This window comes from Oryzias latipes, chromosome 8 (assembly GCF_053564925.1).
Source record: "Oryzias latipes strain Hd-rR chromosome 8, Olatipes_Hd-rR_3.1".
NCBI classification, from domain to species: Eukaryota; Metazoa; Chordata; class Actinopteri; order Beloniformes; family Adrianichthyidae; genus Oryzias; species Oryzias latipes.
This window is the reverse complement of record NC_136244.1, coordinates 18,940,709-18,966,640: the sequence shown is the minus strand read 5'-3', so window position 1 is coordinate 18,966,640 and position 25,932 is coordinate 18,940,709. Positions and strand designations below refer to the sequence as shown.

The window sequence follows — 25,932 nt, the reverse complement described above, 5'->3', positions numbered from 1 at the left end:
ATTCAACTCAAAACCTTGGGCTTTTGTGAAGCCTCATATTCCTAAATAATTGTTCATTCACTCTTTTCATCATTTGTTTAGAATCATTCTTTCAACATACATACCATTGTAGCCATACTTTGTCAAACTGATGGCCCAAAGTTTGACAAGAATAAGCAGTTTTTGATTCAACTCGTTATCACAAGGCTACAAAACAATTCATTTTTGCAGCATTTAACCATTAGTAGTTTGGTGCTTCTCCTATACACTGTTTGGTTTCTGCCAAATTCAGGGCTTTGCTGCAAAAAACATTTTTTTATACAATTACCACACTTGTTCACCTTTTAGCAGATCCCTTCACAACAGCGAATCACCCAGACTTGGGCCCCCTAGTGGCTACATAGTTAGGCAGTAGAGAGAAGGGTCTTGCCCAAGGACCCACACTGGATGAAGCTCATAGTCCCTCCAGGGACATGAACCCTTGTTTCCCACGCACCAGTCCTACACGCAGCCAACTAAGCCATCCAGCTGCATTTTTAATTTTCCATAAATAAATTAATTCAATAATGCATTGAAATTGTGAAATATGAATGACTTTAGAAAAATAAATTATTTGATAATGGTTTTAACTTCTTAAGATACTTTGAAGTGTCTCTGAAGATTATATGTTTTGACCTTTGGGTAGCATTGCAGCAATGAATTAATCTATATTAGCCTCTGTATGTATAATAGAATAATACTACCCCAAGCTGGCATAAAACTTTTTTTCCTATTTTGACAACAAACATGTCAATAGTACCAGGTAGGTTACTTGAGTAACAAATATTTAGTTATTGAAACTAATAAAAATAAAATAAGAATCCAACAATATTGCTGTGTTTTACTTTACTCCCATTAAAAAACAAGACATTGTTACATCACAAGCAGCTAATTTTTTCATGACAGCAAACTATATCAGTTAATCTTAAAGAAACAAAATATTAGTCACTTAAAAGAAATCTTGCAAAAAATATATATAATTGAAATACATCCTTAATATTGGGTGAAGTATGAAAATGTCCAGAACTTCTTTAGAACATGGATGTCTGTGTTGATTTTCCCGTTTTGACCATGCCTTATTATTGCCCTGTAACCTTATTGTTATGAGAAATCCCTGTATTTTTACAATTTTCGCAATCATCAATTCTCAGAGTCCACAGCAAAAGTCTTTAACATTCGCTGCTCCTTTCTGACACGCATTCGCTCCTTGAAGTCTTCCAGCTCTTTCCTCTGAAATAAAAAAAACAAAAACATTTCGATCATCCAATGTGATATTAATCTGTTTTCAAACATAATGCACTTTAGATGCTACCTGTTAAGATGCTACCTCTTACTCGATAAGCTAAGAACACTTAAAAATAATATTTCAAAGTATGATCATTTGAAGCAATATTGACAGCATGACTCCTCACAAATGTTTATCTGGCTACCAGATAAACAGATAGTTGATTTTAAAGTTTATAAAACAATAAATTGAGTAGGAACTAGACACTCTCCACAAAATAAACAAGGCTCTAAGATCTGCAGAAGCAATCAACTGGGAGAACAACACTTAGAACTAAACCGAATGAAGCTTATTTCTGTTTTGTTGCTGCAATGAGCTCAGACTTCCATTAAAGTCAATGTTTAAAACGTTGCTTTTTTTAATGTTAAAGTCCAACTTTTCATTGTTTTATTAAAAAAATGTTTTCAACTTTATTTAACTTTCATTTCACTTTGTGTGTGCTGCAAAAGCTTTGGCATCTATGCAAGGACTGTTAATAGTTTATGTGTAAAAAATAATCTATATGATCACGCTTTCTTGCCTTAATGAGAAAAATATAAACAGAGGGGAAAAAACGGTATCTATGCTCTTTATTTTACACATACCTTTAACTCCTCACCAGGGGGGAAGATTTCTCTCTGGATACAATAAAAAAAACATTCAGTAAAAGAGGACAATTAAGAATTATTAATAAAGACAAAAAACGAGAATTCATTCAACGAGAATATATTCCTAAATTTTTATAGCTAAATAAAACAGACTTACTTTTCTCTTTACTATGTACTCCTCAAAGTACTCTGCTTGATTTGAGATCCAAAACATGGCCACAGGAAAAGACAAATACAGCATCATCTGCTCAAACAACAACAACAGATCATCATGATATTAGCTGAAAACAAAACGCGAAAGGTAAAATTTCTGAAACTGGCTAAATGGATTTCAAAAACGAATGTTGCCATTTTACACATTTAGGCTTCCTAAAAACACAAACAATTACATCTGTGTTTTAATTAATACTTACTCGGAAAACCTCAATTTTAACACCCATCTTTTGAAAACTGATTCGCAGCAGCAGTAAATGTTACCCTGACATAACCAAAGACCTTCAGACTACTTCCGGGTTTCTGGGTATCCAATCATTTACAAGTCCTGACACATGCGCAAATGAGGATATCCATGAAACAGCTTTTTAGTTAGAAATTTGCGTATTTTGTCCTTTATTGCTTATCGTTTTGATCCAATTTTATTCTGATTTTTTTAAGGCAACATGTCATTTTTTTCTTTTTCTTTTTTACTTTACGACCCTGAAATTCCGCCGCTATCCACTGAGGGGGCTTTGTAGCAGCATATATGTAAATGCATCTATATCTATATAATTCTGTATATACATGTGTAATATAAGCAATCGGTCTGTTAGCATAGACGATGACCGTATAACGTTATATTTTCGTGTATTTGTTTTTTTCCCCCCTGAAGTTACATATGGCAAACAAACTGGTTTAGATTTAAGTCGGAACATTTATCTTTTTATGTGTTTTCTATACGCAACACAAAGTAAACAAACAAAAAATAAATGATGCAACGCCCACAAAAATTGAACAATATAATACCTCATGTAATCAAACAAATTCACAAATAATAAAACAAATCAACGGTTAAATTATTTTTAGATTATTTTTTTTAAAAGTGCAAAGAACAAATTCTAATAGTTTTACAAGCATGTTTACACCAAACAGAGTTTTAGATTTCATTTATACACTTACAAATACAATAATGGCTATATTATTACAAGGACACCTAAAATTGATTGCAACAAGAAGTCGATGGAAAAAATATATCACATTTACTTTTATACCCAATGTTAATCAAAACATGAACACGAAAAGAGGTTTTGAGTCATTTGTTTCTTACAAATGGTATATTTCAAATAAGAAAAGAAAGAGAAAAATAAATTTTAAGAAAGCTGCAATTACTTTTCATCTCTTTTTTCATATGGGAAGGATATTATTTTTTAAAGCCCAAAAGATCTACCTAGAATTTGTAGTCATTTGAGACGCAGCTGGTGTACTGAAGTCAGAATTTGCGCTTGACGTCATCGTGACATCAAGAGGTGTTCAGGATCGTCGGAGAGAAAGATCCCGCGCGCCCTGGCAGTCTAATAAACTCAGGTAAACGCCGTTGTTTCCAGCATTATTCTGCCAGTTGTGTTGCCTGGGTACACCAAGATAATGTAGTGCCGATGACAAAGTATCACTAACGTAAAAACATCGACGGTAGTACAAATGCCCGATGCCCACGGAGACCGTTCTCTAGTAGTGCGGCGGCCTATCTGGATAACTAGCTTGCTAGCTACAGCTAGTTTGCAGTTGTCTATCAAAAACACAATAACGTCACATACAGTGAGTATTTGGTCGACCTTGATTGGTTGTCTCATCTGCCGAAATGACTATTTCAGGAATATATTAGCCATCAAATGATAAAATGGCCACACATTGAGCGCATTTTCCTTGTTTGCTGGTCTGGTGTTGTTGTGAGAGACGGTGACGCCGTCACGGGGATGATGGCGTACACACACTCAGACTGAGCCTGTGTCGGTAAGAATGCAGTCAGTTTAGTGTTTAACTAAGAGTATATGTCTGAATGTCTGATTATATCAGTGTGGCTCGGCCTTTTTACGTTACGGCGTTTCAGAATATGTTTTTGTTACATTTCTGTTTCGCTAACCACTGCACGTCTACTGTGCTAAACCAAGGCAGCAGACTACCAGGTGGCCTAATATTAGGGTCTTGCCTCCTAGAAGATGGTCGATAGCCCGCAGTCATCAGTTCAGCGTTTTCTCCCCCAGCAAAAAGAATGCCGTATTTTCAAGTAAAATAGTTTTGAGTATGTTCTGTTTGCTTCAAGAATGAGACAGTTTCACTTCTACAAAGCATTGACATCCAGCATTGTCAGATATTTTTTTGCCAAGGCTCACAACTGTCCCAGGCTCTCTGTTTTCCCTGTTGACAGACTTCAGCCATTGTTTCTTTAAGCTTTAAGCATGAATGTAGTGAAAGTCCGACTAATGCAGTCATACAAAGTGTTTCATGAAGACAAATGGTGCTTCTAAATTCATCTGCCTGTTTGTGATTTACTTAGAACACACCACAGAAAAGATATGTCCTGCATTGTTTTATAGCAAATTCCTAAATAAAACTCTTAAAACTGCAAATGTATGCAGTTTGGTGTTTTTTCATAGCTTTGATTGTGTTTATATGACAAAATATTCATGCATGATCATATGTATACATTCAAATAGTGTGGGATAACCATACGGTGGGTAAAACATCAAACCAAAACTGATATATGTGCACAAGACTTCGCTAGATCTAAGCAACTACACAAAATACAATTATATTTTGAACCAATGCACCTTAATTTTAAAAAAAAAAAAGACTCATTCTTTAAGATTCTAGAATGGCAGTGTCCCTTTTTTTAATTTTCTGGGTTTGTTGCTATGGTAACAACATCTTTGGCCTGGTTTTGAGTGGTCCCTTTTCAACAAGGCAATTGGTTGCACTTTAAATTGCTTTGCCTGCTGTCTTAAAAAAATACAACTTGTCTTAAACATAAAAAAGTAATGCAACATTTAAAAATAGTTTCCTCTGTCACACATGGTGGTGTTGTTACATGTGCTGCCCACAGTAGCTTTCACAAATGCACTGTGATTCATCTGATAACATTAGGTCACCTCAGACAAACAAAATAAACTACTACATAGTTTTCATCTTTTATTCTGTGCATTATATATAATATTATGGAAATAATATAAACATATAATATAAACATTTTTCTTCTTAACAGGCATAGCTTCTATATTTATATTTTAAAATGTCATCTACTTTGTAGGATGGCAGAAATTGACATTTTATGGCATTTTATGTAATTAAAAAAATGTACACAATGATGCTTGTTCTTTTTTTTATATCAATTTGATCTTAGTTAGCTTTTCGATTATAAGGCTTATTGGTGACTTTTTTTTTAAATTTTTTATGATGTTATGTGTTGTCTTCCAAGACATGTTACTTTTTATTAAGGCTTGAATTAGGTATCAGAGTTTAGTCTTAACAACTAAATCATTTCTTTGTAGTAATGCTTTACTTCTTTTCAGAATAGGATTTTTCATTGAGAATCGTGGCAGATTAGTGTTGTAGAGAAATGTTTTATATACAACTGTAAATTTTAAACAGAATCCTCCTAGTACATTTTTCAGTATTGCTTATTATTATTCATTAACATTATCACTTTATTATTAAGAACAAATACATGAGATGTACAGTCCAAATGGTAAGAAACCATAAATGATACAATATAAAAGTGAATCTCAGCATTATACCATAAAGTGTGCTTACATATACAAGCATACATATGATAAAAGGAAAACGATAAAAAAAACAGAGAAAAAATGCAATGCAAAGACATAATACACCATATGAAATATCTTATAAATGTAATGCTTATCAAACATAATTTAAAGACAATAATTTCATTTTTAAAAAGCTATCAGTCAAAAGCTTAATTCAATTCAGTTTTATTTGTATAGCCCACATTCACAGCAACTATCATCTCAATGGGCTTTGTACCAGTAATTGTAAAGTGAACCAAAATGCAAATTGATGCCAAAAAGCTAACTGTTAACTCTGTCTACCTATAAAATGGTTTAAATAGTTTCTTAAGACATCTGAGCAAGTACGCATGACAAAATTCACAAACATTTTGGTGCTGCAACATTCAGCAACAACGCCTGGTGTCATTGCAGGCCACTGTTTAGTTTTTGTTTTTTTTTCAAGCTTTTCTTATTAGAAAGCCAGGACCCCCATAAAGTTTACATTACTTTCTGTGGATGTTTTTCTCAAGAGAGCATCACAGATGAAAATAACATATTTTACCTCTGTACAAGCATTATTGGCTCTACCAAGCAAAAATAAGTTGTTCTGCTAGACTTCAGAAATAGTTTTTGGTGACATATCAAGTTAAACAACAGGCCTAAACAATACTTAGAACATAAAATCTTAGAGCACATCTTATTCACTCATGTGAGTGCTTTGGAGAACCTAAGGCAAAGAAAATTGAGACATTTTGCATAAGCAGCTTTTTTTAGACTAAAATAGAAGCTGTTGTTAAACATCTATATTAATCCAGTTCTTTTCCCTTTTTACTGAAGTAAAAATTTTTATGTCGGACATTTCTTTGTTCACATCTCTTTGGCGCTTCTTTTCCTCTCCACATCCAGGCTGCTGCACTCTGGGGCAGCTGACATTGACAGCCATCACCACTGTCTGTATGCCATCGTCGATCCCTCTTGCAAGGGCATTGTCGGCTATCATCAGTCCAGAAATAGGCTGATCAGTTGTTGGGTTTGCGCTGCAAAGGCCAAAGCTTTAGCGCTCGTACCATAGAAAACAGCTAACACTTTATGCATAGTAAATGATAGAGCATCTTTAAGACTTGTAGCCTGTTTTATTTGCTCAAAGAGCACCACATTCCTTGTGCTCATTCTTTGCTTTACATTTCATTCATTTAATGTCTTTAGGGTGGACTAATGCCTTATTTTAATCCTGCTGTTCTCTCTGTACAGTCACTTTCAGCTTTGTACCCACAAAATCTAGTCAATCTATGTACATGCACACGTATTTTACACTTTAATAAGGTTCTCATCGTCCCCTAACTTCAGACTAAGTTGCTTCAGCAGAACTTTAGCAGAACTTTTTCCCAACATGGAAAAATTAACATTGTAAAGTGATTAGCAATAAACAAAAAATATAAATGTAAACTAATGTTGTGTAAAATAGAGGAGGACTAAATGGTCAACTGAACTTTATTCAGTTCATTTCTTTATGGAAAGCAAAGTGATGCCTTTACATGGTTTGGTAGTTCAGTTTTGCACTCTTACACAAAGAAATTAGGACGTCCTTGATAATATTTGAAATTCTAATATCTAATCTATTTTTGTTTCCAATGGTAAAAAGAGTATACAAAAGTTGATTAAAATATAGTTGATTTAATTAGTGGAGATTCACTTTGTGGAAATGAATAAAGATAAATCTTGTTCAAATGAATTAAATTGAACAAAACCTTTAGTCAAAATTTATTAAATATACAATTTGCGAGTTAAATATTAACCTTTTTTTCTCTGTTTTATGTTTTTACCTGTTAGCTCTTTTTTCTTGCTTATTGCTATCATTGTAAATATTTACATCTGTTCAATAATTTCTTCAATAAATTGTTTTAATCAATATGTGATGCAGTTTTTTGAGTTTTTGTTTTGTTTCTTCAAGCTTCAAAATTAGTTTGTGAAAAATTATTTAATTGATACCATTGAAATGTTCTCATTTTGGAGGGTTTAAGCCACCATACATAATAAGGTGAGTGAGAGAGAGTTTTCCTGAAACCGATGGGAGGATAACTTTAAAAGAGGAGAGTGTGGGGGTGGAGCATAATGAAATGGACTCAGAAAGGGGGTGTGGTATTGTAGGTGTAACATAGAGCCATAAAGAGCAAGAAACTCAAGCTTGGATGGGAAAGGAGAGGAGGGAGTAGTGAGCAAGCCCTGGAGGAGGGAGGGAGGGGTGTGTGGGCAGAGGCTTGCTGAATGAGGAAGCGGCAGAGCCATATTTTACTGTTGAGTAACTGCATGCTGGTTTGCCTGCGCTAGAGTAAGAGCCAGACTATGAGCTAGAAAAATAAAGTTCTTCTCTAGGACCATATCGGAATCTACTCCCTACTTTCAATTTGATCTCGTTTTTTCTTCTACCTCTTGCTTGCGCCTTGTGTCCACTTTGTCTGGAGAGGCCCTGAAGAGGAAGCACAATGGAACGAAGAGCCTGTGGCAACTGGGCTGTTGTACTGCTGAGAGGGGGATGGGGTAGAGAGAAGACCGGTTCACACAGCTAACAGCCTGCCTGCTGTAGGTCCGACAGCCTTTCCTCCCTGTCTGGACACCCCATTTTTAGGGAGTTTTTTCTTTCATGAAACGGCGACGCTCAAACTCTACTTTGTCTTTCATGGATTACACACCAGTTTCCGTGGGATTTTAGCGCAAACACTGAAGCTTGTGGAAAAATCTTGGGTGTTTTGGAGGAAACAGAAACTTCTGTGTGATTTTTCTTTCACTTTTCTGAGCTTTCGTCCCCTGTGGTTGGTTTCTGATTTATTGGAGTTCTTGAATGGATTACAAGATGCACGCCAAGTCGAACGATTTGTTGGATTTTCAAAAACTGGATGCCCTTCTGGAGAAAATTGCCCATTCAGTCTCTGTGAAAAGGTAATACTGCGAAGTGAAGCAGCCTCACCTGCATACATTTAATTAAAAAAAAAAGAATCTTCTATAATCTTACCTATTCTATAAAACGTGTAAAGTTAATGTGAGCCCTTATTCAATAATCCATGAGAAAAAAAAGTTTAGGACAGCCTGCGGTCATGATTCTTGAGACCATCATGTGGTTAGCACAATGTTGTGTTTTAACTTGGTTCATCTCAGTTTATTGTACTTCTTCAGTACTTTAAGAATAATTCTGTATATTATGTTGTATTGGATAAAAGTTCTGTTAGCGTGGGAATAGTAAAATTCCATATTTGAAGCCTGAAGCCACAGACTTACCTTCTGGGAAGAACTGATGTTGGTGGGAGGGTTCCAAAAAAACATTGGTACTGTGCGTGTGGCAGCCTTAGAAATGTCTGTTGGGAGGGTTGGGTTTACTCTAACTGGTTGGAACTGTTAGGAGCGGATGTGATTGTTTTTTTCCTGTATATGCCTGACTCATGGTTCGTCTATTTGAGTCAGCTTTTGAGCTCACATGCTTTCTTGTGTCAAGTTTATATTTCAGTACAAGAGAAACTCTGTTTGCAAGTTTAAACTGAGTTACGGAAACAAACATTTAGAAATCACTTTTTGTTTTTTGTGTATTTAAAAAAAAACTATGTGAAACATGAAAACAAAGATCTGAGTTATGACCCCATTTCATTTATTTGTTTGGTTTTTCTTGATACTAGGTTATACGCACAATTGGCCTTCCTTTTAGGTGGTTACTTTTGATTTTTGTCACTCTTGCAAAACTAGAATTTTATTATTTGAGGATTTAAAAGGAACATTCTATGGACAAATAATTGTTGGGATTATTTGACACAAGGCAACTTTTATGCCCTCAGGTCATCTACAAACTACCTTATCTGCCTAATTTCCTTGGAGCTTTTTTCTACAGCTATAAAGCTAACCTGAAAGTTGACTTGACATGGAGCAGAACTGTTTAAATCAAAGTTTGACACTCTGCAACACCAAGGTTGACAATTACAAAACTACAATTGGTAGCACTAATCTTTGCCAAATATTACGCTAAAGTTAAAAAACTCAAATGTTTGTCTGAAATATGATCAATTTGTTAAAACCTTTGAGTTGAGCATTTCATGCTAAGCTCAACTCCTTCAAAGTTTTTGGTCATCCTGATGAGGGTTATCCCATCTATAACAAAACTTTGTCATACTCTACAGGCCTCAGTAGTAAATATATAAACAGCAAGCAGTGCAAATGGAGAAAGCACAGTTTCGTTTTTTTCTTTTTTATTTATGTGTTTTAAAAGGCTCTCATGGACTTTTTTTCATTCAATGTTTTTATTAAAGAGAAAACAAAACAAATTTAGCTAGTGTGAAAAAAATGTGTTTTATCCAGTAGCTTCAACATAGTGTTTTTTGCCTTTGTTTTAAAATCTGGAAGATGGAAATCAAAAAGCAAAGAAAGAAAAGCCTATTTTGATCATTAAGTTGTAAGAAAAAAAAGAACTACAGAAACGATTTCAAACCACTGCTGTTTGACATGTGAAAAAAATATTTAGTCTTTTCTTCAAATAGTTTGACCTCTTATGTTTGTGACTGCATATTTTTAGACATAAACCCTTTGGTTGCAACTTAGACACCTGTAAATAGTTTTTATTGTTTTTGTTGTTTAAATGCTTTAAACCATGGTCTTAGGTAAAAAGCTGTTTACCCCAAACTGTGGTGCAGTTGGCCACTGAATTGGGGCTGCAAACAGCAGATTGCAGATATGAGTCAGATGCATTCCACTTGCGTTAGAAAAGTAAACTGGCGTAAACTAGTGGCTGAGCAAGGCAAGGAAAAAAGCTGTGCAGAAAAGTAAGCAAGTTGATTTCTTTTGTTCTTGTTAAAGAACAAAGTTGGGCTCCTGAACAGCCGATTCATTTCCACATGGGGTTTTCCGCACTTAATGCGACTGCTACAGTTCAGTCTCAGTCAAATCCCACTAGTATTCAATGTGCACTGCCAGTGTATTAGCCAAAAAACACTGACTTCCCAGAAAACTTACCTTTTCCGGTACCTCAATGAGATACCGGAAAAGGTACTATAGGACATAGCTGACTGGATGATGATATCACTTCATGCCAAATAACCTTTCAGATGAAATGATGGACTAATGTCGTCATCTAATCAGTGATGTCCCATAGTACATACCTTTTCCAGTTTTCAGTAAAAAAGAACAATACATTTCGGAAGGCAAAAGTAATTTACAGAAATCTAAATGAAATTTTAAAAAACGACATACGGGACATCGCTGATTGGATGATGACATTAAAACATCATTTCAAACCAAAGGTATTTGACATGAAGCAATACTACAGATCATCATCCAATCAGAAATGTCCCATTGTACAGTTTCCCGTTTCTCGTTGTGTTTTTTTTTTTTTAAACATTTCATTTTGTTTTCTGGAAATTACTTTTGTTTTTTTAAATGTTTTTATATTTTAGGTTTTATTTTCTGGAATTTCATTTTGTTTTATAAAATGTAATGCTTTTTTTTTGTATTTGTTTTTTAATTGCCGTTGTGAACTTTTGAATATTTTTACGTCTAGTGATTGATTTATGATTTGCACTTCAGGCCCCCCTTAGAAAGCACACCAGAATATATCAAAAAAAATTTGGCCTGACAGGACACCGACTCATTACATAAGAACGATCCTATTGGGTATGTTTTGCTTTCACCCAAAAGTATTTGAATTGGACTAATGCTTTCTTTTTCTACATTTTTTCCCTATTCATGCAATAGATTTCGTAGCTTTCTAGACTTTGAGGGATTGATCATGAGGTGAAACGTGACTCATCAGCATTCTGATTAGTCACAGATGCATGCTTATTGTTTGCTTTCCTGTATCGGTGATACAAGACTAACTTGTTTTCTGCATTGGTTTGTTGATCAACTTTATTAGGGATTTTTTTCCATGTCTTTGCGTCTTTCTTAAGCATCAAAGACATGAGAGTTCATGCCCTTTTTTGCCATTTATTTTCCTGAGTTTGTCCATCTACATGCCTGAAAACAAATGTAAAATATGTATAGACCTGTACCTCAAAGCTGTGTTAAAAATACTTAGACACTAAATGTGTCCAATTGACTTCAGGCAAGATATTTTATCGTTTAGGAATTAGCTTTGTTTTCTGACTTAGTAAAAAAATGTATAAGATCTAAAACCATCATAACTAAAGGATTGAATTCAAATGTTCCTAAGTTAAACATTGTACCACTTTTCCACATGATGTAATCTTATCGTGGTTTAATCCTGCGATTCTAAATCACTTCACACTAGGGTTGTTCTGAATTTTTGTTTTCTTTTACAGAAACACATTTCATTGGAAAGCATGTCAGATAAAGCTGGTATTTGAACAGAAGAATTTAGTGACTTTGCTATCATGTCCTGGAGTTAGTCTGTGATGTGTTTAATGTCATGTGATTGATGGGCCACTGTTTCCTCTGTCCAGAGAGTCCAGTGAGGAGTGCAATGGGATCAGTGGTGCTCTGTCAGTGGAGTCTGTGTCGGGGCCAAGACTAAACTGGTGTCCTGCCAACACCACTGCCCCTGCTTCTGCTCCAGCTCCAGCTTCTTCTCCAGGGCCCGAACCCACACCCCTACCTTTCAGAATGGGGGACGGCCTGGAAACAGCACAGATGTCGGGCAGCGGTCAGGGGCAGGCCCAGCAGGGAGGCAACCCCCCACCTCCAGAGTGCATCAACCCCAACAGGCCAAAGCGCCAGACTAATCAGCTGCAGTACCTCCTTAAAGTGGTGGTGAAAGCTCTGTGGAAACACCATTTTTCCTGGCCTTTTCAAGCACCAGTGGATGCAATTAAACTCAACTTGCCTGTAAGTACTGTCAGTATGTGAACTGCATTAAAAACATGATCATGTTTACATTGTTAAACTTTTAACTATTATTTAGTTAAAATCTATCAATTGTGGTCATTGAATCTGGAGCTTTTGCACTGAAAGCCTCACCTCTCAAACTGCCCACGGGGTACTTGAAACTACTTTATTTGGTCATCCAAAAGAGAGTTTCACAAATCAGTAGTTATCTTATAAATGTCACATGAAAGGCAAAACTCAACATTTGATAGATTTTCCAGACACCCTGATGGACATAAAATCAATTTACAATAGTCTAGATCAGTGGTCCCCAACTCTGGGGTAATGGACCAGTACCGGCCTATGGGTCAGTTGATACCGGGCTGCAGAGAGCAAAACACCGCCTACAATTTTTCTGTTTAATTTATAATCTGAATCTGATAGGAGTTTTATTTAAAAAAAACAATGGATTCTCCCCTCCAAATGTGACTCATTCTTGACGCATGTCAAGTCGCTCGGTCACGTGCCGGTAATACATTGGCTACCGACCACTAAATTGAAACCCCCAAGGGAGTAAAGTTAACAAAAAAACGCACATTTTTGGAAAGTTTATTTTCACAGAAAAGAGACAGTGAGGAAACAGAAGAAGAGCCTTTGACGTCGAAGAAAAAAAGCTGTATTTAACAGACAATAACCAGGAGCCTTTACTCTAAATATGGATTTATTAACAAAGTTGGTCCTACGCACCAAGCCCTCTATGCATGATATTCAGCAACCGGATGTATAATGTCACGAGGATGCTGCTAATAAAGTTGTGCAAACCGTGGATTTACATTTGTTCATTATATTTAGAAAAGACTAGTTTTAGTGACCCTTTTTTCTCTCCGCATTTTTCCGTCTCACTTTTAAAGTCGGACGTGGCTGAAGTTGGCGTCTATTTCTTTCTTGTTTTTTTTTTTATTGCTCTGACAGTTATGGGTTATGGGAAAATCTATATCACAATATAATGATTTTTACACAAAATCTAGTTTACAAATGCAGTTTAAACCAGTTGCAGAAATTTGACAGATGAAGACAAACTTCACCTTCTAAAGTTAAGAGAAACTGGAGGCTGAAATATAAACCAACTGGACATCCGCTTCAGCCTCATACAGGCTGGTCCAAGAAAAGTTCGCCTGACATTAAACCAGTGCAAAAGGTTGAAAAAGGTTGTGGACAACTCACTAGTCTAGATCATTGTTGATTTTATAGGAATCATTTACTATGAAGTGGCAAGCCATATGACCTAAGTTGTAGGTTTAGTATTAATGTTAATATCACAGCAATGCAGTGTTGTGTTGTTTTGCTTTAATGGAGCATAATGTTTTACTAAACATTATGTAATCGATAAACAGTGAAAAATTAATCTTAGTGTTTGTTTAAAAAGTTGTTATACCAGTATAAACATTGACAGTTTTCTTAAACAACAAGGACCAACTGTAAAAAATGAGATTAATCACATGGTGGACACAAAAATTGGTAGTCCAGATTATTGGCTCACTGCTTAGTAGTCATTGATTTATAACATTGGATCATATTTTTTACTGTGAAATTTTAAGAATTCTTCAATATTTGCACGCTTAAGAAGAAAAGTCTTAATTCCTTATTTTATTTTAAATGCAAAAGTCCAGGATTAGTTTTTTTTAACCCAGTTAATGTTTAAAATGAATAAAAACCATTTTGTCATATAGATTCACTTTCTATAAGGTCTACGTTTGCCTTTGATGTTTCAGGACTATTATACAATAATCCATACTCCTATGGACTTGGGAACTATCAAGAAACGACTCGAGAACAGTTACTACTGGAATGCTCAAGAATGTATCCAAGACTTTAACACAATGTTTACCAACTGCTATATATACAACAAGGTAAGGGGTCACACACTAAAGAAGCAGTTGCTATAAAATGTTAGTTCTAGATGAGCGCATTTCGGTAAAAAAATATGGTCTCCTCTTGCAGCCTGGAGATGACATAGTTTTAATGGCTGAGGCTCTGGAGAAGGTGTTCCTGCAGAAAGTTTCCGAAATGCCTCAAGAAGAAATAGAAATCGTTGTCATGACAGGAAAAGGACGTGGACGGGGCCGGAGAGACGGTGGTAAGCAGCGTGCCAACTTTTGCTATTTCAGATATTTTTTCTTCAAATGTCTCTGGGAGATGTCCAAATTACATTCTACTGTTGTAACATTAAGGTCTAAACTTGAAACCAGGGGGCATCATCGACTCTCCATCTACAACCCCTCAAACACGTGGTCTGTCGAGTCTGCCTACACCTCCGCAGTCTCGAGGACCACTGCAGGGCCCGCCTTCACTACCTCCCCAGCCTTTATTGCAGGCCCTGCCACCCCATGTGCCCTCAACGTTGCCGAGCCACGCACCACAGCTCGGAGCTCCGTACTCAATGAGTCAACTGGACTGTGCTCCCCAGCTTCCTAACCTACTTTCTGTGCCTCTCGCTGGTCAAACCTCTCTTCCCCCTGCCTCCATCCAGGGGCCTGCTCCAATATTGCAAACTCCTGTAACTATGACCAAAGTGAGTGTGATTTATGTACTAAACTGTTTGTGGAAGCTAGCACATATTAATCAAACACTGATTTGTTTTCTTTTCTGGTCGTTTCCCTCCTGTTGATGAATTTCCTGCTTACCAGCAAAGAAAGAGCCAAAAAAGGAAAGCAGATACGACAACACCTACGGCAAATGACCAACTGAATGAATCCTCACCAGCAGAATCAAAGTCCGGGAAGACGCTACCAAGGCGGGAAAGTACCAGGCCCACAAAACTGATGAAGAAGGATGCTCCAGACTCTCAGCATCACATAGGCATGGGGACAGGACTGGGTAGTTCTAGTGGAGGTCTTAGTCCTAGACCACAGGATCAGCTTGGTTACTGCGCTGCTCTGGTTAGGGAGATGCTTTCCAAGAAGCATGCTGCCTATGCCTGGCCATTCTACAAACCTGTTGATGTGGATGCACTTGGTTTACATGATTATCATGACATCATTAAACATCCAATGGACCTCAGCACCATCAAGGTGTGTCCAAAACAGCATTTCTATTCAGGAGTTAAACAGATGTCGGGAAAAGTATTTTTGCATAATGCAAAGTGATCTATAACCTTGTTTGTCAATTAGGCCAAGTTGGAGAACAGGCAATACCGGGATCCCCAGGAGTTTGCAGCTGATGTACGGTTAATGTTTTCTAACTGCTACAAATACAATCCACCAGACCATGAAGTAGTAGCCATGGCACGCAAACTACAGGTAAGTCGAATACATCTGTTTTTCTTTGAGGTTAAAGATCTACAGAGCCATACAAAATATAGATTTTTGATTTTGTCATTTGTTTGACCTGGATAATGATGTAGAAAAGGGAAATACATTGCAGTAAAAGTAGATATCTGTACTGGTTTGGAGGATGTTCAGTGTTCTTCCCTGAAGATGGATCTGTAGTTGGAAAGCACTCGTGGGATGAGCAGCAAAGCAGCTGTTGCTGCTGAACTTGTGCTGAAATAATGACAGTACATCTGGGAAAACGAGCATTATCCTTCTGGCTACACCAAGTCACATTTTTGGTTGTATGATGACGGGAGATGGCATCAATCTCATTTAAGAAAAACGAGGTTTGTCTGAGACGATATAAACAAAGAGAAAAATTGAGATTAGATGCTGCAGTGAATCGCAAACCTTCACTTCTATAACGTAGTAGCCAAACTGTGTAACAAAACTCCCAAACTCGAGTGTTTGTCTTTTTAGGAACTTTATCCAGAAGTTGGTAGTGGCGATGTAATGGCCTCCCATCACCTTAACACTCAGCAAATCATCTTGAACATGCTGTTTGTGGTAGAGATCAACAATATTCTTACGGATTTGCCACAAATGTGAACTGATAAACCGGAAAATGTATCCACTGTAGTGTGTGACTTTAACCGTTAAAACCTCAAAGAAGAGATGTTGGTCTGTTCTGTTTATGGATGGTTCTTCTTCCCTTTTCCTTTTGATTGTCCTATAAAACAAAAAGACAGAAGTTGATGAACTCTTTTTGCACCAGCAGAGATTTAGCAAAGTTTTTCCTTTCACATCCCCATCTTGCTGCTCATTTCAAACGGCACTTCTCTTAAATAAATATTGCACACAGCTCACCTTAAAAACTAAAATCTTTGCAACAAATGTATACAAGCATTAATGCCCACATAGTTGGCAATAAACATGTACACATTTGAAGAAATCAGAAAAAGGGAAAAAAAGATGCTGTCCAACATCGAGACGTTTACTTAACTATATCTATGTGAAGAAAAGGACATTGTTCTGCATTTTAGAACAATTGGGATTAAAGTTTGCTACTCACCTCTATTGTGCTGGAGACAGGTTTGGTTCTAGGTCAGCAGAAATATTTGCTTTAATGCTAACAAAGATGCCTTGTAAGCCATTAAGAAAAAGTCCAATTAATTTTGAAATCCAGAATTTAGGTTTCACAAAGTTTTGTTTACAAAAATAACATTTCATGCCATGTAGTCTCATTAAAATGGCCAAAATCAGACAAATCCCTTTATGAAATAATAAACTAGAATCAGAAAACAATATTAGTAGAGGCTTTTAGTCAGAATATAGATTATTTTTTAAATATATTTGTGACAATTCAAGTCAAATGAATAATCAACAAAATCTAAAACAAAAATCTGTCTTTGGATAGTTTGAAAATGATTGCTAATTTTTAAAAAAGGTCTAATTGTAGTATTTTAAAACGTTATTTTGCTTCAAGCACAGTATCTTGTAATTTTCATCAGCTTTTATTTTCTAAATGTGTCTTGTTTTTTGTTTTTCTCTCTTTGGGACCTTATTAAATCAAATGTGATGTGATTGTTGTTTTCCAGGATGTTTTTGAGATGCGTTTTGCCAAGATGCCAGATGAGCCTGAGAGCAAACATGTAGTTTCAGTCCCACCACCTAGTCTTCACCACCCCGCTCCTGTAAAACCTCAACCCCCTATGGCCCATATTGCCTCTTCTTCAGACAGCTCAAGTGACTCCTCCTCAGAGTCTGAGTCTTCTACAGATGACCCTGAAGAAGAGAGAGCTCAAAGGTTGGCAGAGCTTCAGGAGCAGGTAAGTGCTCAAAGTAGTTTCAGGATCCTGGTTCTTCTCTGAAACTTTGCTGAGATTTGTTGCCGTCTCTCCAAACAGCTGAAAGCTGTCCATGAGCAGTTGGCTGCCCTGTCGCAACCACAAGCCAGCAAACCAAAGAGAAAAGAAAAGGAGAAGAAAGAGAAGAAAAAAGAAAAGCATAAGAAAAAGAGCAGCATGCTGGGTCTTGTGGATGAGATCCAGGATCCTCCGCCTGTTTCACAGCTGTCAAAGAAAACAAAGACGATTAACATTAACAAAGAAATTGTTTCCAAGAAAAAACCAAGGTGAGTTGAAAACGTTTGATCTTATTGCTATCGTAGTGTTGCTTTAAAAAATCACTGAACTGACTTTAAAACCATTTTAGAATATCAATTAGAATTATTTCCTGGCGAAAACCTGTTTAGTCAGTTAGAATTTAAAAGAAAATTCAACTTCTATTCTTTATTTAATTTAGGCAATCAAAAGTCACCAGAGCTCAACCACCATAAACAATAAAAGACATTTGAAAACGTTGAATTTTAGTAAGATCATTGACACCTGCACACCACCAGGTGGAGAGCAGGGAGTTCAAAGGTCAAAGCCTGCAGAGCTTGAATGTGTTTGTGCATCTCTGAGCTGGTTTACACACAGGCAAGCTTTCAAACATGCAAGGAGGGAGGAGACGGCGTTTAGCCCGACCGCCGTGTTTATACAGAACTCAACATTTGTTGAACTCAACATAGTCCATCTGCTAAAACAAGAGAACTTCCAGCAGAACGGGGAAGTGGTTGTATTCGCATTTCTAGGAACAAATGCAAAAGTGACTTAAAGACCAGACTATAAGGCATGTTACATGTTTAGAAATACAGCTGTGTTTCTTTTGGACGTCTACTTCTGGAACTTTTCACCTATTTCTGTTTTTTAAAAGCTATTTCTGAACGTCTATTAAAAATTATTGGTAACCTTGTTTAGAAAGTGATTACAAAACTTTTTTTTTGGTCCCTGCAGTAAAAAGGAGGTGATGAAAAGCAATCATCCTTCCAGCCTTCAACCAGTTCCTAGCCTAGAGGAGGAACTTGGGTCTTTAGTTACTGGGGAAAAGTGCAAACCCATGACTTATGAAGAGAAGAGGCAGCTAAGCCTGGACATCAACAAGCTCCCTGGTGACAAGCTTGGCCGTGTAGTGCATATTATCCAATCCAGAGAGCCCTCGCTTAAAAACTCAAACCCAGATGAGATTGAGATCGACTTTGAGACACTGAAGCCCTCCACTCTGCGGGAACTGGAGAGATATGTGTCTACGTGCCTCAAAAAGAAGAAAAAGACAACAGGTTAGACATCAACTGAAGTGACGATGGTTGTTTATGATCAACAAGTTAACAAAATTTGACATTTATTATGGAGTTATAGATATTCCATTAACAGAATGTTGTTGTTGTTTTTAGTTGAAAAGGCAGTAGAATCCATGGCTACTTCAAAGAAGGCTGGCTCTTCTTCAGATAGTAGTGGCTCCAGCTCAGACAGCGAAGCTGAGGGGACAGGTGAGCCTGTTCCCGTTCCTCTTTAACTCTGTCGATTTGTCACCGTCCTTTTTAAAACAAAACTCCATTGTCTTTGTTACAGGAACAATAAAACAGCAGAAAAAGAAAACTCCGTCTATGAAGGAGGGGAAAAAGCCTCATCCTCACGCTCAGATGGGCCCTGCTCAGCCTGGGCTCCCGCCTCAAGTCCCGCCCCCTCAGCCCAGCAGTCAGATGAAGCAGCAGCAGCAACGTCAGCCATCTCCAGAGGGCTTCATGGCGCCCCCACCCGTCGCTCCTCTAGAGTCTTCCCAACTACTAGAAACTAACTTTGAGACCCTTCCACAGTTCAACCAGCCCCTCCTGCTGATGAACAACACAGGAAACTCTTCATCGCCCGCCCCACCACATTTAAATCCTCATTCAGCTGAGCCAGTTTCCCCTGAGACACATCCTTTCCTTAACCAGCATCCCATCCTTCCCTCCCCAGGTAAGAGCAGTGGTGCAGATGTTGGTTTTTTACTGGTTTAACCCTGTTTTTGTTGTTTGTTTGTTTTTACTGCTGTTGCAGGACAAAGATTATATTTGTAAAGCACACCTAACATTTTATTTCATGGTCACAATATCTCAGATGTGTTTATGTATGTGTTCCCCATAAACACATTAGATTTTTTCACTTTACCTTTCTATTATAATTTTATTCCTGTTTCCTTTCTGAATTGGATGAGATCAACATGTTTTGTGTTTTCTGGATCTGCTAGCCCTCCACAGCTCCTTACCTCAGCAGCCCTCTCGACCGAGTAACAAGGCAGCCCCTCTTCATCCCAAGCCCCCCCAGCAGCAGCCTGCAGCACCACAACAGCAGCAGCTCCAGCCCCAGTCAGCGCCGCCCCCCCAGCACCAGCTCCCAGCTCAACTCTTACACCCCTCTCAGCCCATGCATCAACGACCCCTGTCCCCCCCAACACTAACACCACAAGGCTTGCTGTCTTCTCAGCCTCCCCAGCTGCTGTTGGAGGACGACGAAGAACCCGGGTCGACTACGCCTATTAACCAAGTGCAGTTGTACCTGCAGCAGTTGCAGCAGGCTCATCAGGCCCCGCAGACTTTGCAGTCGCTGCAGGCGCAGGTTCGACAGACGCAGAAACAGCAGCCAGGGCAGACGTCTCTTTTGCAGTCCGGCCCGGGACAAACTCCAATCTCCTCTCAGACTTCGCTGCCTCCCCCACAGCTCCCCGTTCAGTCCCAGGCCCCGCCCACATCCTTACATCAGGCTCTTCCCCCACAAATGTCTTTACACCAAGGCCGCCACCTACAACACACGCAGCAGCAACAACCGCCGTCACAACCACATCAAGTCAACTTCCAGCAGGGTTCTGGACACTCTGTTCTGTCCCAAGTGTCCCAAAACAAGTCCTCCATGCCCCCCAGCAAAACCCAGCAGATCATTCAGCATCAGCAGCCTTCCCCTCGACCAATCAAAGCTGACCCGTACAGCGCAGGTCCGTTTGAGGATATTCTGTTGACCTGTTAGTACAAACAAACACGTTAATGTTTGGACGTTCCTGACTCCCTGCTCTTTCTTGACAGCTCACATAAGGGACAACCCATCCCCTCTCATGATGCATTCTCCGCAGATGTCTCAGTATCCACCCGTGTCTCATCTGTCTCCACCTCACAACATGCAGCCCAAAAAGGTTAGTTCCTCCATAAGCTGGCTCAAAAATGTTGTGGCGAGGGTTGAAAGTAAGGCCGTCACTGTGTGTTGACTCTAAATACGTGCGCTTGATATCCAGCAGAGGTCCTCTGGAAGCCAAGGTGGAGTCAAGGAGGAGAAACTTCCTCCATCACCAATGGTTAGAGAACAGTTTAACCCTGCAATGAGACCAGAGCACCACAAACATCCTGAAAGCAAGCCCAGTCAGCAAAGTAAGAGGTTCCTCTCATTCAGCATGTCTGTCAAAAACCATTCAGAAACACGGAGGAAATTAAAAACCTGTTTGCTTTGGTCAGATGTGAAGTCCATAGACAGTTCAAGGCCTGTCATCCGCACATCTGAGCCGAGTGGACCCCCGGCCTCCCTTCAGGACAAAGACAAATTCAAGCATGAGTCCAAGACATCATCTGCCCCTAAAAAGGTACAGGTGGGTAACAGTTTTTTTTTACTATTATTAATGATGTTCTTGAATATATTCCGTAATGTTTCTGTGTCATCAGGACGTGAAACTGAAGAATATGGGCTCGTGGGCCAGCCTGGCACAAAAGTCAACGTCCACTACGTCATCAGCGGTGAAGTCCTCCAGCGACAGCTTTGAGCAGTTCCGCCGAGTCGCTCGGGAGAAAGAGGAGCGGGAAAAGGCGCTGAAGGCTCAGGCCGAGCAGGCGGAGAAGGACAGACTACGCAGGGAGCAGGACAAACTGCGGTAAGAGGAACCACAAACCAGTTTACCGCATCACCAAGAAATCTTTTCTGATTTCAAACAATAAAATGTTCTGATTTGGTCATTTGTGTCAAGCTACAAACAAGCAGCTCAATTGATCTGAATGCTTTTCAGAGGTCGAGATGAAGAGGATGTGATGGAGCCGAGCAGAAGGGTGCACGAGGAGCCCCGCAGGCGTCTGGAGCAGACGCATGTCCAGGCGCCTTTACATCAACCACAGCAGCTGCAGGTGCAGCAGGAGACCCAGCCAACTGTGGTCCAGCAATCCACACAGCCCCCCACGCCACCCCAACCCTCCTCACAGAACTCTCTTGACCAACAGAGGGAGCTAGCGCGGCGAAAAGAGCAGGAGAGAAGGAGGCGTGAAGCGGTGAGAAATTCTGTCAAGTTTGCAGTAAGATGGAAAATATGAAATAGTTGTTTCTTTCATACACAACTTTAGAAGTGTATGAACAGTTACAAAAAGTTAGGTTAGACTCTAACATCTTAAAATTTTGGGCTCATTAGAGACTGATTTGTTTTGTTTTTCAGATGGCGGCAACCATTGACATGAATTTTCAAAGTGACTTGATGGCCATCTTTGAGGAGAACCTGTTTTGAAGAACAGAAAAAATGAAACACAACTGCAAAAACTAAAAAAATTAGGAAAAAAACTCAAGCGACGGATGATGTGAAGCTCCTTTTTGGTCAGATCCGGTGACCACTCACCGCAAAGGGCTGTGGACTCTGGTGGTCCAGACTCGCTTTGACCTCATGAACTCTCGTGGAGGGATTCTCGTCATTTTGGATCTTTTCTTACGGATTTAGTACCGCTAGCCTGAAATCCAAAAAGCAAGAGAAGGACCCCTGTTGGCACAGCTGCCTTAGTCATTGCCTGATTTCCTATGTGTGCATGGGTGGGAGAAGAAACATCCCAATGAAGAGGAAAATGCTCTGATGTTCTGACGGCCTGTGCAGATGTCTTTTGGCACTGCCAGATGTCTGAAAGTAAGGAAAAAGACTTTTATTTGAGGATTTGCTTGTTTTAAGTCAACATAAAAGTTTTAAGGGGGAGGTCAGTTTGCATACTGTAAATCATGTATATTTCTCGGCAGAGAAGTTAGTTTGCCTTACACCTTTTTCTTAAACAGACAAGTATGTTCTATGATCTGCACAAAACAATAACATTTGCATACAGAAATAGAAAAGTGCAGACAGGTTTTCCATCTTATAGTATCCACTGTAAAAAGTATTTTCTAATGCTACAGTAATTGTTTATTTTGGGTCTCTTCTTTTCCACCGTGGCTCTTTGAGCCGTCACACCGACACTCCACCACTGAGATTTATGCCAAATTACCAGACATTCTTGGAAAAGCCTTCCTTTAAAACGCAGTTGGGGAGAAATGTGAATATAAATATATGCATTGTGATTGCTCCAGTCGTTCTGGAAAACGGGATTGGTTTTCATCTCTCTTTGTTTTTGTCATTGGAAAATCCATCAGAAAGAGTTTGGTGAGAAAAGGGAGAGCTGGTGGTTTGAGTCTTTCACTACACGGCACAGGGATGGAAGTCATGGTGGAGAAATTCCAGTCCTGTTTACAACAATCAGGCCGACCATCGGTGACGCACTCTGTGCTTCAAATGAAGAATTGTTCCTGAAGTTGGAAGGAGTCACACTGCTACCTGAAATAGGTTGGTTTAAATATAAAGAAACAAACGTTACTGGGACCAGACTGAGATCTTACCGTAATTAGTTTTAGCATCGGATCCATAAATTCCCAGGAGGCACACTGTAACAGTACAAAATAGAAAAGCAAAAAAATGACAAAAGTTCAAGCAGAAAACTCTGAAAAAAACTTAATTTATATCTTTGTTCTTGTTTGATAATAGTGGATGTGAATTCTAATTCTATTCTCAGACATTGTCGGAGTGGAGATGGGCTGGAATCTGGACATATCTCGTCCTCTGCTCTCGTCTATTCTAGTGTTTCTCCAGTGCCTGTATTGTGTTGCAGTTTTTTGTTGGCTTATTTACCACTTTGAGAGGTTATAGACAAAAACCTTTAAGGAGTTTGGGGGGGTGGGATGCAGGGGGAGGAAAGGCCTGTCAGAAGAGTTTGTTTAAAGAAAAAAAAGTGGTTAAAAAAAGAAAATCCAGCATTTTATAATACAACCATTGTCAAGTTTCGGGGGGTTTTAAATTTAGTTTTAGCTGGAATTCAATGGGTGTACACATCTGACAACTACTTTCCCCTTTTCTCTGAACAGGTTTTAGCTAGAAATGTTTCCGCTTTGCCACACTAGTGTTTGAGTCTGGTCAGCGTGACTGTAAAGTTGGATGACTGTGTTGGTTTTGTTCATCCTTTCTCAGCATTTGGTGCTGGGAGGCATGTTCCTAGTGTAGATAAGCCTTCTGTTGATGCAGAAAGTAAAGAAACAAACAGTACTTCAAAACGACTCATTTATTGCCTAATTCACCTTTATAACTTTTATGATGTCTACCATGTTTGAGTATGTAATTTTATGATTAGACTGATATGGAAGCGGTTTAAAAAAAAAAAAGACCTTCATTCCTTTTAAGCCTTTTTTTTTCTCATAACTGTTGGTCCTGCCGTGCCATGGTTCTTCAGAGAATGTGCTGATCTCAGCCCGGAGTTTGCTTTATTCAGGTATTTTATTTTGTGTTACATTTGTTGTTTCAGGGGGTTTGTTTTTTGAACATGTTCCTCAATGTTTGTTTGGTTTGCGAATGGTCCCTTGAGGTTGTTGATTAAGTCTGTTATATGATCATTGAATAAACTCATCTCTTTTTTTTAGAAAGTCAAAAGAAAGAAATGGTGCTGTCTTTTTTGTGCTAAATGTCTGTTATCACTCAGGTTATGCTTTGTTATTTAAACATTTATGAACAGACAAAAAAAATCCTACTGTAGTAGATTTTTCTACCACAAAAAATCTATTTCCCCTTAGGTTTTAAAGCCTAAAAAACGAGATTGGTAGAATAGTGTGCCCTCTAGCGGTTATAACCTTTAACTGCAGTCATACTCCAGTCAGGACAAAGATGGTTTTAATTGCAGCCATGCTACAATACTTTTTTTTTATCTGTAAAACAATTTACTATGTTTTACAGTGGTTTAAAAGTCAAATCAGTGCAACCCGTTATAATTATATTCTGTCATCCTTTAAAAATTGTTAATGAATAGTGATTACTATTTCTGATCGATTCAATTCAAATTTATTTTGTGCTAATATAACCGAACAGATGTTTTATAATTAACACAGGATACATAATGTTGTTGGTAATTTAACAATTATATGGTGGATTCATAGTTACTTGTTTGCTTTTTTTAAACAAATATTCTTCCTCAGCGTTTAAAGCACGAGATAAGTACTTGTTTTATTGAGTCATGAAGACTTATCTACAGTTTATGAAATTATTAAGAAAACAAATAGAGTACAAAGTACCTGTTAACAATGCATTCATTCTTCTGACTTTTTTTTAAATAAACAAGGATATGCCATTATTTGTTTTGTGTAAAAGTATTCAATACCATCACATGTACAGGTATGTCTCTTTTTTTTAAAAAAAAAACCATTAACTTGTCTGGTTTACTACGTGGCACACATAGTGCCATAGTATTTTCGTGAATTAATTGTTAATACACCCATTACAGTTTGTGCAAAAGTTCTAATTTACGGTCAATTTAATGTAAGTTTAATTGACGTCAAAGTCGAGCAAACTTTTCTTCTGATTTTATTCTGAAAGTAATAACCGGAAATGCTACTGTGTTTCACACTGGTTTGACGGAAACTTTACGAATCTGTGTTTTCACAATGTGACCGCAAGAGGGCAGCAGTGGTTACTGGTCTGAACGGCTGAACCGCATCACTGACTAGCTAAAAGTTGAACTTATGTGGATTCATCAGAATCACAATTCAGTGTCGCCCTCCCGTCGTTTCAAGGAATACAAAAACATATAAAAAATATATTAAAGTTGCAGTTTCAAATGAGTGTCTTACTCCAGGCATTTGTTTAAAAGCTTTGGTTACTTTCTTTTGCAGCAAAACGTTAAAAGAAAATAAAAAACAATTGTCCTGAAGTATAGAACCCTGATTTAATAATGGTAATTTACACATATGGTATCCCAAAGTGGTAGATTTATAGTAACTTGTTTCCATTTTTTTATTAACATTCTTCCTCAGCCTTTAAAGTAAAAGACGTGTACTAGTTTTCTAGAGTCATAAAGACTTATCTCCCTCTTGTGGTCACATTAAAAACTACAATTTATGAATATATCAAGAAAACAAACACAAAACAAATCTCCTAAAATGTCACTAAAAAGTACCTGTTATCATACATTCAATCTTTTTACATTTTTGTTTTAAATAAATAAGGATATGTTTTGGTTACTT

At 38.0% G+C, this 25,932-nt stretch overlaps 2 protein-coding genes across 13 annotated transcripts; one reads left to right on the top strand and one right to left on the bottom strand.

The window, feature by feature from the left end:
* Nucleotides 1-847: 847 nt before the first annotated feature.
* pet100 (PET100 cytochrome c oxidase chaperone) lies at nt 848-8,995 on the bottom strand. Of its 3 annotated transcripts, none has more exons than XM_020705234.3 (4): nt 8,922-8,995; nt 2,048-2,134; nt 1,888-1,920; nt 848-1,248 (listed from the first exon to the last, which is right to left on the bottom strand). In XM_020705234.3, exons 1-4 carry the CDS (start codon nt 8,964-8,966, stop codon nt 1,159-1,161), a joined length of 255 nt encoding a protein of 84 aa, XP_020560893.1. In that variant the 5' UTR covers nt 8,967-8,995; the 3' UTR covers nt 848-1,158. The 3 variants fall into 3 exon arrangements, with proteins under 3 accessions (XP_020560893.1, XP_078807802.1, XP_004071409.1); XM_078951676.1 differs by lacking the exon at nt 8,922-8,995 and adding an exon at nt 3,699-3,831; XM_004071361.4 differs by lacking the exon at nt 8,922-8,995 and adding an exon at nt 2,304-2,453.
* brd4 (bromodomain containing 4) lies at nt 3,323-24,357 on the top strand. 10 transcript variants are annotated; one of them, XM_078951662.1, is made up of 19 exons: nt 7,853-8,585; nt 12,083-12,464; nt 14,216-14,353; nt 14,445-14,580; nt 14,675-15,015; nt 15,131-15,514; nt 15,614-15,742; nt 17,353-17,583; nt 17,662-17,888; nt 18,592-18,914; nt 19,029-19,124; nt 19,207-19,593; nt 19,865-20,605; nt 20,694-20,800; nt 20,903-21,032; nt 21,117-21,241; nt 21,321-21,526; nt 21,659-21,914; nt 22,076-24,357. In XM_078951662.1, exons 1-19 carry the CDS (start codon nt 8,488-8,490, stop codon nt 22,142-22,144), a joined length of 4,506 nt encoding a protein of 1,501 aa, XP_078807788.1. In that variant the 5' UTR covers nt 7,853-8,487; the 3' UTR covers nt 22,145-24,357. The 10 variants fall into 10 exon arrangements, with proteins under 10 accessions (XP_078807791.1, XP_011476375.1, XP_020560892.1 ...); XM_078951661.1 differs by having other exon boundaries at nt 21,117-21,247; XM_011478072.4 differs by having other exon boundaries at nt 20,900-21,032.
* The last annotated feature ends 1,575 nt before the right edge of the window (nt 24,358-25,932 follow it).